The sequence below is a fragment of the Lithobates pipiens genome, unplaced genomic scaffold (genome assembly GCF_037356315.1).
Source record: "Lithobates pipiens isolate NorthernLeopardFrog02 unplaced genomic scaffold, aLitPip1_a1.2 Scaffold_8, whole genome shotgun sequence".
Classification (NCBI taxonomy): domain Eukaryota; kingdom Metazoa; phylum Chordata; class Amphibia; order Anura; family Ranidae; genus Lithobates; species Lithobates pipiens.
Window position 1 is genome coordinate 7,966,770 of NW_027507903.1, and position 14,240 is coordinate 7,981,009.

A 14,240-nucleotide genomic window follows, 5' to 3' on the forward strand; every position below is an offset into this window, starting at 1 on the left:
GGCCCCATAAAGAATGAGGAAGGACATCTGGTTACAAAGGATGGGGAGATGGCATTTATTATTCTCCTCAGTCTTCACAAGGGAATCGGGAGCCTTCAGTAACCAAAACTGCAGTGTTTAGCCGCATGACACATCACAGGAAGCACCCTCATGGCTAACAGAGGATCGAATTAGAATTAGACTTGGGAAACCTAACATTAATAAATCACCGGGACCGAATGGCTTGCACCCAAGGGTACTTAGGGAACTCAGTCGAGTAATTGCCAGACCATTGTTCCTAATTTTTACTGACAGTCTACTGACTGGAATGGTATCAGCAGATTGGAGAAAAGCCAATGTAGCACCAATATTTAAAAAGGGCCCAAAATACATCCCTGGGAATTACAGATCAGTTAGCCTAACAGCAATAGTATGCAAGCTCTTGGAGGGGATGATAAGGGACTATATACAAGATTTTAGTAATGAAAAACGGTATCATTTAGCAGTAATCAGCATGGATTCATGAAGATTCGTTCTTGCCAAACCAATCTACTAAGGGATTGAGTTGCCATCTAGATAAAGGAAGGCCCATGGACGTGGTGTATCTGGATTTTGCAAAAGCATTTGGCACAGCCTCCCATAAACGTTTACTGTACAAAATAAGATCCGTTGGCATGGACCATGGGGTGAGAATATGGATTGAAAACTGGCTACAAGGGCGAGTTCAGAGGGTAGTGATAAATGGGGAGTACTCGGAATGGTCAGGGGTGGGTAGTGGGGTCCCCCAGGGTTCTGTGCTGGGACCAATCCTATTTAATTTATTCATAAACGACCTGGAGGATGGGGATGGGGTAAACAGTTCAATCTCTGTATTTGCAGATGATACTAAGCTAAGCACAGCAATAACTTCTCCGCAGGCTGTGGAAACCTTGCAAAAAGATCTGAACACATTAACAGGATGGGCAACTACATGGCAAATGAGGTTCAATGTAGAAAAATGTAAAATAATGCATTTGGGTGGCAAATAAAAAAAAAAAGAGTGCAATCTATACACTGGGGGGAGAACCTCTGGGGGAATCTAGGATGGAAAAGGACCTGGGGGTCCTAGTAGATGATAGGCTCAGCAATGACATGCAATGTAAAGCTGCTGCTAACAAAGCAAACAGAATATTGGCATTAAAAAGGGGATCAACTCCAGAGATAAAACGATAATTCTCCCGCTCTACAAGACTCTGGTCCGGCCGCACCTGGAGTATACTGTCCAGCTCAGAGCACCAGTCCTCAGGAAGGATGTACTGGAAATGGAGCAACTACAAAGAAGGGCAACAAAGCTAATAAAGGGTCTGGAGGATATTAGTTATGAGGAAAGGTTGTGAGCTCTGAACTTATTCTCTCTGGAGAAGAGACGCTTGAGAGGGCATATGATTTAAATATACAAATACCGTACTGGTGACCCCACAATAGGGATAAAACTTTTTTTTGCGGAAGTGAGTTTAACAAGACTCGTGGGCCACTCATTAAAATTAAAAGAAAAGATGTTTAACCTTAAACTACGTAGAGGGTTCTTTACTGTAAGGCCGCGTACACACGCGGGGACTGTTCGCCCAACTTTGTCCGTCAAACAGTTTCGCCAAACAGTCCGCTCAAAATTAGCATGGACGGACATGGCCACACACGACGAACGAACAGTTTGCTGAAACCGTGCGCGATGACGTGAACGGCACGTACGACGGGACGAAAAATACGACATCCTATACACTGCATTATAACTTTCGGCGTGTAAATCCTTTCTGAGCATGCGCGGAACTTAGTTTGACGAACAAGCCTACACACGGGCGGACTGTTCGCTCAAACAAGGTTTCAGTGGACAGTTTTACGGAATTTCCGAAAAACCTTGTTCGTCAAACTGTCCGCTGAAACTGTCCGCTGAAAGCCCACACACGAGCGGACTGTCCGCCCAAACACTGTTCAGCGGACAAAGTTGGGCGAACAGTCCGCGCGTGTGTACGCGGCCTAAGAGTGGCCACAGGTGGTGGTCTCAGCGGGGGGCATCAATTGTTTCAAAAAACTATTAGATAAGCACCTGAACGACCGCAACATACAGGAATATACAATGTAATACTGACATATAATCACACACATAGGTTGGACTTGTGTCTTTTTTCAACCTCACCTACTATGTACAGTGGAACCTCTGTTTGCAAGTAACGCAGTTAACAAGCGTTTCGCAAAACGAGCACTGTATGTCCAAAAATCCTAACTCGGTTTGTGAGTGTTATCTCGCAAAACGAGCAGGATTTAGGCAAAAAGCGGTGTACAGTACCGATTTTGGCCTGAGATGGGGGGGGGCGCCGGAGCCGAGCAGCGCCGATCCCGGCATTCAGAAATGCACGGAAAGGCCCGAGCACACTTCGGCTGACCTCGGCAAACCTTGGAAAGGTTCATGAACGGAGTCTTGCCGAGGTTTGCCAAGGTCAGCCGAAGTGTGCTCGGGCCTTTTCGGCTGTTTGTGAGCCTCTCCGGCACACCCCGCCTCTGGCCACATGCAGTATTGCATGCCATTTAAGTCAATGCCAAACTAATTATTTTCGTTTCCATTGACTTCAATGAGAAAACTCGCTTTGATATGCGAGTACTTTGGATTACGAACATACTCCTAGAACGGATTATGCTCATAATCCAAGGTTCCACTGTACATGAAAAGACCGCTCATTGGTGTGCACAGCCTATTGCATTAGGTTGTGCATCCCAGAACACAAACACACATGCGTGTATATGAGCAGAGCAGTGGACTGTGTCAGTAGAGCGGAGACTGGTGTCAGTAGTTTTTTTTATTTATATGCAAACAGTACTAATAATGTTTTCATTACATGTTTACATTCTTTCGAGTGCTGATTAGAATTAGCCTGCCTATGTTACGTCCTTTGTTACCATACAAGTACAATTGTAATATTAATGTGATACCTACGTAATCATGCATAAAAAAACATTGATTGCGTCAAATAAAACAGAACAGTTATTTTGAAGAGGTGCCGAGTGTATCTTTTGTGTCTGTTCCCTCCTGCAATAGTTATTAATTTGTAACCACTAATCAATATGAGGATAGGAGTTGCCTATCTATAAAATATACAGAACAATTCAGAAAATGATGGGGTCGGTAAATTAAATATTTACCAGCCCCTTACCCCGTTGTCAATCCTGAAACAACCCCCCCCCCCCCCCCCCCGCTGCAGCCAGAGGGAGAGGAGGGAAGCTGGCAGCACTGCAGAGGGGAAACAGGGGGTGCCAGGAAGCATGGAGAATCAGTACTGCACAAGGTGATTAGGGTGTGCCCAGGCACAACCGGCACACCCTGTACGCACGCCTATGAGGCTGCTAATTGTTGAAGGGATTTGCAATTACATTAAAGATCTGCTGACGTCTTTGTATTTCAGGCTGTGAGCTGCGGGAGCCACAGGTGGAGAGTTTCAAGTCAGTCTCTGGAATCTGATGGACCTCACTGGGGTAGGCACGGATGTGACCTACAGAGAGAGATTCTGAAAGTCTCATGGTGTGTAACCATCACTGATGTAGCTTTGTTTTATTATATATGTAGCTACTTCTTCTTGTTTCTCTTATCTTTGACATCAATAAATTGCACAAGTGTTTTACTTCTGTCATTACATGAGCACAGGTACATATATTCATGGGAATTCAAAGACCCCCCCCAACGACAGATTTCTGGTGGTAGTTCCCGCAAAGTAAAATTCCAGGCCAAGTCTTACTAGTCTTGAAAATGCTCCCTCCCCCCTCCTAACACCTATGCTGACTAACCTGTGTAGGAAAGATGTGTATACTTACCTATTTTCAGCCCGCTCTTGAAATCCATTCTTAAATCCAGGAGGAGTGACCATCAGAATCCCCTCCTTACATTGAGAAGTGTCCATCAGAGTCCTCTCCTTTACATTCAGGAGTGCTCATCAAAGTTCTCCCTTACATTCAGGAGTGCTCATCAAAGTTCTCCTTTACATCCAGGAGTGCTCATCAAAGTTCTCCCTTACATTCAGGAGTGCTCATCAAAGTTCTCCTTTACATCCAGGAGTGCTCATCAAAGTTCTCCCTTACATTCAGGAGTGCTCATCAAAGTTCTCCTTTACATCCAGGAGTGCTCATCAAAGTTCTCCCTTACATTCAGGAGTGCTCATCAAAGTTCTCCTTTACATCCAGGAGTGCTCATCAAAGTTCTCCCTTACATTCAGGAGTGCTCATCAAAGTTCTCCCTTACATTCAGGAGTGCTCATTAGAGTCCCCTCTTATGTCGCTGTATGCCCAGCAGAGTCCCCCCTTTTACCCATGGGCAGGGCTGCTGTTGGAAATCATGGGGCCCCATACAGCCTACCTGACAGCGTCTCCCCCCCGCCCCTCACCCGCCACTAAAATTAACTGAGGGCATACAGTACGTTTATCAGTCTCTTTCTCTGTAGCCTCAACTTCACAGATAAATGAATAGAAAGCGCTCTAAGGCTTCCTGCTCATTCACAAACTGAAGCAAAGTTTTACTATGCTTCAGTGACCAATGGACACAGGAGTGATTGGTATTGATCACTCACTGTGTTCATTTAGGAAAGGAAGGGTCAAGTAAATTACATATTTACCGGCCCCTTCCCCCCCCCCCCCCCTGCTCTTCATCTTGAAACATCCCCCTCTGAGATGGCAGCAGGTATATTTTCACGAACAGTTGGATAAAATCTTGTGGCTAGCCATATGTGGCCTGTGGGCCGTGGTTTGGGGACCCCCAGGTATAGGACATGATACCAAAAACACAGCCTGGCGATCATGTTATTCTCAGTTAACATTTGGGGTTCATGCTGGCGGTAAGAGATACACATTGCATGTTGATTAAAGTGTAACGGGTGATACTTATTCTTCGTAGATACAGTGAATTCGCCATCACCAAGCTGCAGAATGATGTTCCCGGTGTTCTGGGTGGCCCAACTGTTGTCACTGGTATTACATAGCTGGGCAGAAGAGGAATTCCAGTGGACACAGACCGATCGAGGGTCATTTTATTATGGCACTTTCCCACCCAGTAAGTTCATTGGTGAATAGTTACATAGTTATATAGTTACATAGTTGGTAAGGTTGAATAAAGAAACAAGTCCATCTAGTTCAGCCTAAGTGTGTGTGTTTATGTGTGTGTCTATATCCCTGTCAGGGCCAGGACAAGGGGTGGGCAGGAGGGGAAGTTCCCCCGGGTGCAGTGAAGCAAAAGGGGCAAAAAATTTATCCAGAGGGGGGTACTCCCATTCTATGGAATGTATTAACCACTTGCCGACCGCTGCACTCCAATATACGTTGGCAGAATGGCAATGGTGGGCAAGTGGGCGTACCTGTACGTCCCCCTTTAATTGGCGGGGCTAGCGGGCCAGCGTGACCATGCCCGTGGGACCCGTGGACTCGTGTCACGGAGCGGCAGAGTGGGGAGATGCCTATGTAAACAAGACATTTCCCCGTTCTGCCTTGTGACATGACAGGGATCACCGCTCCCTGTCGTCAGGAGCAGTGATCGCTGTCATGTGAGTGGAAGCCCCTCCCCCCACAGTTAGAATCACTCCCTAGGACACACTTAACCCCTTTATTGCCCCCTACTGTTTAACCCCCTTCCCTGCCAGTGTGATTTATACAGTAATCAGTGCATTTGTATAGCACTGATCGCTATATAAATGATAAATGGTCCCAAAACAGTGTCAAAAGTGTCCGATCTGTCCGCCATAATGTCACAATAAAAATCGCCTATTTTGTAGACGCTATAACTTTTACGTAAACCAATCAATATTATATATTATATATTTTTTTATATATATATATATATTTTTGGAGGGATATTTATTATAGCAAAAAGTCAAAAATATTGCTTTCTTTTCAAAATTGTCGCTCTTTTTTTATGTTTATAGCGCAAAAAATAAAAACCACAAAGGCGATCAAATACCACCAAAAGAAAGCTCTATTTGTGGGGAAAAAAGGGGACGTTAATTCTGTTTGAGTGCAACGTTGCAACGTCCGCGCAATTGTCAGTTAAAACGACGCAGTGCCGAATTGTAGAAAGTGCTCTGGTCAGGAAGAGGGTAAAATCTTCTGAGGCTGAAACAGTTAATAGCGGGGGAGGGGGCGCAATTCTGCATCCTTCCCCTGGGCGATGGATGACCCTGTCCTGTTGCTAAGAAACACATTGAAAACATTTTTTTGAATATATCTACTGTACATTCCCCGCTGACACCACCAACTGTGGAAGGGAGCACCACATCCTTACCACTCTTAACAGTAAGGAATCCCTTACACAGTTTAACTATTTGCAGGTTTTGAGAATCATTGTACACAGGATGTGTGTGGAATGCCCAGTTTCTCTGCCCTGCTTCATGACCCCCCCCCCCCACTATACAGCAAATGTCAGCTTAATTGATTAATCAAAGCTGCCATTGTTGTATAATCAGAGAAGGTGTCACCAGCTGTAGCTGTCAAAAAAGCAGTATTTACAAATAACATTGCTCAGAAGAACATACAAAAGGTAAGATATTGTTACTTTTGTATCATTATTTTCCTTCATCTGCAGATCAAAGGGATTAAAGAGGAGTTCCACCCATTTAAAAATCAGCAGCTACAAAAAGTGTAGCCGCTGACTTTTAATAATCACTCACCTATCCCACGGTCCAGCGCTGCGGACGAACAAAGCCTCTTCTTCTGAGGCACCGACATTCTAACTGCGGGCCCCTGGTCGTGGCTTCACAGCCAGGCGTGCGCTGCGCATGCACGAGCCACATTGCGCGCCGTGAAGGGTGGGGGCAATCTTGCAGGAAGGGAGAGGGGAGAGGTGATCTTCCTTCCGGCGCCATATGTGGCATGTCGGGGGGGGGGGGTTACTTAAAGAGGAAGCTCCATTTTTGGGTAGAACTCCGCTTTAACTTCAATCTGCATATGATGTCAGTTAAAGCAGCCGATATAAATAAATAGTGATGCGCTAAAATCAATATCTCGCCAACAACTAAAGTGCCATGTGCAAAGTCCCTATCGCTAGGACAAAAACAGTGTAGTGTACTGAATTGACACGTGTGCCAAGAAACATAAAAAGCGCATAAAAATAGAAAAAAAAAAAAAAAAAAAAAATATATATATATATATATATATATAAATAAGTGAGAGAAAAAAATAACATACACCCCACCTACGAAAAATAAAAGGATAATACTGAATAAGTAGCCAGATGATGTAAGATCAATATCATAGATTGATCAACACTGTGTAGATATGTAGAAAAAGGTATATATACACAATACATAGTTCAAAAATGATTGTTTAAAAATTATTATTTAAAAAAATTATTATTATCGTGGTTCAAAAGAAAAATATTTAATTGCACAACGCTGTATTATGCGAAAACAAAGTCACTGAATATTATCCACACAGACCAAGATTGATGTAGCGCTTTATAAAATAGTCAGAAACAACATCGCCTGTTGTACGCAGCAGATCCTCTGCTGACACTAGTTTATGGTGTCGTCACTGGCTCCGCCTCCCTACGCGCTGCGTCACCCGTCACAATTTATTTTATTATAAGTGTTATTTATTATTATTGATTCGCTACGTTCCATTTGTTTAGATACGCCATTCATTATTTTGGATAATTCGTATTCGAATAGCCAAATTTGAAAGAAAATTCCAATACCTATAATTTAATAATCAGTAATAGTTAATTTATTATTAGTTAGTTATTATTTCCGATTTTAGAATTTCTGATTTTTTTTTCTCATTTCCGAATTACCGATTTTTTTTGATAATTTCCGAATTTCTGATTTTGTTCGAATTTGTGAACTTCCGTTTTTGCGAATTCTCGAAATGTCGATTTTTTTTTATTATTGTTATTTATTATTATTAATTTGTTACGTTCCATTTGTTTAGATACGGCATTCATTATTTCGGATCATTTGTATTTAGATTTGAAAGAAAATTCCAATACCTATAATTTAATAGTCAGTAATAGTTACGTTATTCTTATTTCAGATTTTCGATTTTTTTTTCAAATTTCAGATTTGTTTTTACAAATCATGATTGTTATGATCACGATTTGTAAAAACAAATCTGAAATTTGAAAAAAAAATCGACCTAAAATTGACCTAAAATCGACCTAAAATTGACCTAAAAGACAAGAATTTCTAAAATTCCAATTTTTTTATAATTTCTGATTTTTTTTCCAAATTATTGATTTTCTTTCTAATTTCTGATTTTTTTGATTTTTTTTTTCGAATATCTGATTTTTTTTACGAATTGCGATCATAACGAATGACCCGAAATACGAAAATTTCTGAAGTTTCAAACTTACGAATATTCTGAAAAACTAGTTAAATATATTTTTGTTAATTCGAATATTTCTGAATTTGTCGAAATTCATTAAAAAAAATAATTTGAAATGGAACGAATTGCACACGTCTACAAATCATGGCGCACGTTCACGCCCCCCTACCGGGAAGTGCCCGATCGCGTACTAGGTAACGTGATCCGGCACAGAGTGGCCGCCATGCCCACAGTATATGTACAGTGGGTGGGGCCCCCGCAAGCAGTTATTTGAAAGCTGAAGTTAGAAGCTGATTGGCTGCCAGGCAGAGATGCAACCAGATTTTGCACTCTCCAGTTTTAGTAAATCCCGCCCCCCAATGTATCCACAGATCATGAGATTAGAGTGACATAAATCGAAGGATCTTTGTCTTCTGTGCAGCTTTCATGTGGGGAGTGGGCAGCTCTGCCTATCAGACGGAAGGAGCCTGGGACCAGGATGGCAAAGGGAAGAGTATATGGGACGTCTTCACCCACAAGAAAGGGAAAGTCTACATGAATCAGACGGCAGATTCTTCCTGCGAAGGATACAGCAAGGTCAAGGTAGGAGACCTCATTGTTCTCAATTGTCAGAATACAACAACAGCGCACCGGGAGGCATTCCCTGACCAATACTGACTGTGTTGATAGGGTGAATCGAGCGATTTTCCTTCCTTCAACCCACGAGTTCCCTAATCTATGGCCAGCCACCTACACAATGGGGAGATTAGTATTTACAATGGCATGAGCTTTTATTCTTATACAGTATATCAAAAACGGATAGCTGAGATCTGATTGGTTCTGTGGGTCGCCATTTTTTCTGTTCATCTATAAATGGTAGGAGTCTATAGATGTGTATATATAAATGAGAACAATATTTTGCCATCACTGTGTGTTGCAGGAGGACATCGATCTGCTGAAGGAGCTGAAGGTTTCTTATTACCGTCTTTCCATCTCATGGCCTCGTGTAATTCCTACCGGCATTAAATGTAAGAACCATTATATCAGGACAGGGATGTGTGATGAAGCTTACAATGTACAATGTACCAACAGATATGTAAAGCAAGAATCTGCCTGATTGGATAGATTTGGAAAATCCAATCAATAGACATGTGCAATTTTAGTTCCGAATTTGTTTTACCAAATTAGTTATTTCCGAATTTTTCAATTTTCTGAAATTTAGAATTTCCGAATTTCAAATTTCGAAATTTAGAATTTCCGAATTTCAAATTTCGAAATTTTGAATTTTCAAATTTCCGTATTTTTGAATTTCCGAAATTTTTGAATATTCGGAAATTCTAAATTCAGAAATTCTAAATTTTGGAAATTGGAATTTCGAAATTTTGAATTTTGAAATTTCGAATTTTCAAAAATTTGAAATTTCAGAAATTCGAAATATCGGAAATTCAACATTTGAAAATTTCGGAAATTAGAATTTAGAAATTTTGAATTTCCGAATTTAGAATTTCCACATTTCGAATTTCCGAATTTTCAAAAATTCAAAATTTCTGAAATTCAAAATTCAGAAATTTCAAAATTCGAAATTTGGAAATTCGAAATGTGGAAATTTCGGAAATTCGGAAAATTAGAAATTTCGGAAATTCCAAAAAGCGAAATGAGGAAATTCGTATATTCGAAATTACATAAATTTGAAAACTCAAAAATTTGGAAGTTTGAATATCCAAAAATAAGAATGAAAATTCGAAAGAATGAAAATCTGAAAATTCGAAAACCCGAAAATCTGAAAAAATAACTAATAATAAACAATAAATCATAGGTATTGGAATTTCCTTTAAAATTTGGCTGTTAGAGTATGAATTTATCCGAAGTTAAGAATTATCTGAAATAACAAATGCCAGACCTAAACGAAAGGAATGTAACAATCTAATAATAATAAACAACAATAATAATAAAACCTTTTTATTATTATTATTTATTATTAATTTGTTCCATTCCATTTGTTTATATGTGGCATTCGTTATTTCAGATAATTCGTAACTTCAGATAAATTTAGTTTAGTAATTAGTTATGTTCACAAACAGCAAATTTTGAAAGGAAATTCCAATACCTATAATTTAATAGTCAGTTATTATTAGTTAATTATTATTTTAAATTTGAATGATTTTCTTTCTTTTTTTCAGATTTTTGAATTTTCGGATTATCTCGAATTCCAAAAATCCAAAAACTTGGAAATTCGGAATTCAAAAATGGAAATTCGGAATTTTGGAAATTCGGAAATTCGAAAACTTGAAATTCGGAAATTCAAAGAATTCGGAAATGTGAAAATTCAAATTTTCAGATTTCCAAATTTCGAATTTTTCAATTTTCCATTTTTTTGTCAGTGCACATGTCTACCAATCAATCTGTATCCAAATTTGACTGTACAGTCAGATTGTACCGTGTATGGTGACCCTTACAGGACTTGTGAGAGGTACCTCTACCCCCAGATATATCATTGAATAACTTCCACTTCACAGCATCCTACCTATCCAGGACCACCATTATAAATTGTGGGGGCCCCATACAGCTTGCCGCACAGTGCCCCCCACATACAGCTATCGGAACCACAGCATGGAGGATTACTCTGCCTGCCCCCCCCCCCACCAAAAAATAAGTATATTGTTTCCTCTCTGCTGCTAAACTGATGGGGCTGGGGGGAACTTTTATTTAATCATTGGGAGCCACGGCCCATGCAATTAGGCTCGGTTCACACCTGTGTTTTTTTTGTGAGGTTTGCAGAAACGCACACTACAGTCCCCCTACCATGGTTTCCTATACAACAGGTTCAAATCTATATAAGCCATCTATACGCCAGACCCTTATCAGAGCATGCAGCACAGCAGGTCAGTTAAGGGAGGGGAGCCAGCGAACACCCCCCCTCCTGAACATTACCAGGCCACATGCCCTCAACATGGGGGATGGGTGCTTTGTTCAGCTCCCCCCCCCCAAAGCACCCTGTTTCCATATTGATGGGGACAAGGGCCTTTTCACCACAACCCTGGCCGGTGGTTGTGGGGGTCTGCGGGCGGGGGGCTTATTGGAATTCAGAAGCCCCCCTTAACAAGGGAAGCCCCAGATCCCACCCCCTCCCATGTGAATGAGTATGGGGTCCATCTCATCATGTTGCAAGGGATGCCCAAAATCTGACTTGTATCATCCGGGAAAGTCAGTGAGCCAATCACAAGCAGGAAATGACATACCTGGGAGGCGTTCTGTGTACCATCTGTGTACAGAGCGCCTCCAGGCGGCCATATTGCATTTCACATAAAATGACAACGGCTGCAGATTGAAAAGGTAATTTTTAAGAACATTCAATGACTTGTGCAGCAATTCTGTATATAGAGATGCACGATTAATTGTCAAGAATTGTTATCGCAATTTTTTCCCCCATTGCGATCTTGACAAAAACGGTTCACGACTCTTTCTATGCAAAGAATTCTCTCTGCTCTTCTGAAGCCGACAGCCGTCAAAAGAAAGGAAGAGAAAAACCGGGCAGTCTGCCAAGAATCAAAACATTCTTTATAAGTTGAACCTAAGTATAAACATTGTAACAATTTGTCAAAGGAATAGACTTGTGTGTGTAAATGAGGAAAGCTTAACCACTTAAACACTAAACCTTTTTCTGAAATGTGTTGCTTTCAAGTGAAAATCATTTATTTTTTTGCTCGAAAATTACCTAGAACCCCCAAACATTATATATATTTTTTTAGTAGACACCCTAGAGCAGGGATCTGTAATTAGCGGACCTCCAGCTGTTGCAAAACTACAAGTCCCATCATGCCTCTGCCTCTGGATGTCACGCTTGTGGCTGTCAGAGTCTTGCTATGCCTTATGGGACTTGTAGTTCTGCAACAGCTGGAGGTCCGCTAATTGCATATCCCTGCCCTAGAGAATAAAATGGTGGTTGTTGCAATATTTTATGTCACACTGTATTTGCGCAATTTTTTTAAAAATTACTTTAATGAATTTTAAAAAAAACACACAGTAAAGTAAGCCCATTTTGTTTTGTATAATGTGAAAGATTTTACGTCGCGAGAATCGTGATTTTTTTTATTCCAAGCAAAAAAATTGTGATTCTCATTTTGGCCAGAATCGTTCAGCTCTAATACGCTAGAATCATTTTTATTTACTATTTTTTCCCATGAAAGTGGAGTTACCCTTTTAGGCCTTTAGAACCACTTTAACGAAGCATAACAATCAGAGGTTATCGCTGGCCTTGTGCTAGAGCTGCACAATTAATCGTCAAGAATCGTTATCGCGATCTTGTCTAAAGAGTTTCACAATTCTTTCTATGCAAAGAATTCTCTCTGCTCTTCTGAAGCCCTCAAAAGAAAGGAAGGAAGAAAAAAAACCGGGCAGTCTGCCAAGAATCAAAACATTCTTTATCAGTTGAACTTAAGTATAAACATTGTAACAATTTGTCAATGGGATAGACTTTGTGTGTAAGTGAAAAAAGTTTAACCACTTAAAACACTAAACCTTTTTCTGACATTTGTTGGTTTCAAGATAAAATATTTTTTTTTTGCTAGAAAATTATTTGGAACCCCCAAACATTATATATTTTTTTTAGTAGAGACATAGAATAAAATGGTGGGGTTTGCAATATTTTATGTCAAACTGCATTTGCGCAGTGCTCTTTCACATGCAATCTTTTTGGGGAAAAATTTGTGGTCTTTCAAATGCAAAAAATTAGTGGTCTTTCAAATGCAAAAAATTAGTGGTCTTTCAAATGCAATAAAAAAAATTACTTTAATGAATTAAAAAAAAAAAAAACAGTAAAGTTAGCCCATTTTGTTTTGTATAATGTGGAAGATTTTATGTCACGAGAATCGTGATCTTTTTATTCTAAGCAAAAAAATAGCAATTCTCATTTTGGCCAGAATCGTGCAGCTCTAATACGCTAGAATAATTATTTTATTTACTATTTTTTCCCATGAAAGTGGTGTTACCCTTTTAGCCCTTTAGAAGCACTTTAACCACTTGGGATCCGCGCTATTGCCGAATGACGGCATTAGCGCGGACCTAGATTGCGGGGGCATAGACATAGACTGAGGGGCGCGCGCGGCGCGCTCTGTGATCGGCGAGTCCGTGAGACTCGCCTGATCACCGATCCGTGTAAGGGGTCGATCCCGACCCCTTATCACGTGATCAGCTGTCAGCCAATGACAGCTGATCATGTGATAAAACGGAGCCGGTAATCGGCTAGTATTCCTCCTCGCGCTGACAGCGCGAGGAGAAAAAAAAAAAGCCGATCGCCGGCGGCCGTGTTCGGGACATCAGTCCCGATCACGGCCAGCAATTCAAGCTGACACCTGCCCCCTGCCAGTGCCCACCTGCCACCCGCAGTGCCATCCTGAAATAAAGTAAGTGCCCCCCTGTCAGTGCCACCCAGCAGTGCCCATAGTGCCCACAGTGCCACCCAGCAGTGCCCACAGTGCCACCCAGCAGTGCCCACAGTGCCACCCACAGTGCCACCCAAAATCTGCCTCAAAGGTGCTGCACCCCAGTGCCGCCCATCAGTGCCCAGCAGTGCCACCCATCAGTGCCCAGCAGTGCCGCCCATCAGTGCCCAGCAGTGCCACCTATCAGAGCCACCTATCAGTGCCACCTATCAGTGCCCATCAGTCCCATCTATCTGTGGTACCTATCAGTGCCCATCCGTGCCACCCATCCGTGCCACTTATCCGTGCCACCCATCCGTGCCATCTTATCTGTGCCCATCTTTGCCCATCAGTGCCGCCTTATCTGTGCCCATCGGTGCCGCCTTATCTGTGCCTATTAGTGCCGCCTTAACTATGCCTATCAGTGCCCACCAGTGCAGCCTATCAGTGCCCACCAATGCAGCCCATCAGTGCCCACCAATGCAGCCTATCAGTGCCGCCTAATCAGCGCACTTCAATGAAGGAGAAAAATGACCC

General features: G+C 41.6%; 1 protein-coding gene across 4 annotated transcripts in view; it reads left to right on the forward strand.

The window, feature by feature from the left end:
• The window catches only part of LCTL (lactase like), an 80,410-nt gene that overhangs the window by 5,018 nt on the left and 61,152 nt on the right, over window positions 1-14,240 (forward strand). For all 4 annotated transcript variants that reach the window (XM_077471930.1, XM_077471931.1, XM_077471928.1 and 1 more), the window contains exons 2-5: window positions 3,414-3,529; window positions 4,892-5,047; window positions 8,726-8,886; window positions 9,224-9,311. In XM_077471930.1, coding sequence (XP_077328056.1) covers window positions 4,924-5,047; window positions 8,726-8,886; window positions 9,224-9,311 — 373 coding nt within the window. In that variant the 5' untranslated portion in view covers window positions 3,414-3,529; window positions 4,892-4,923. The remainder of the gene's footprint in view (window positions 1-3,413; window positions 3,530-4,891; window positions 5,048-8,725; window positions 8,887-9,223; window positions 9,312-14,240) is intronic.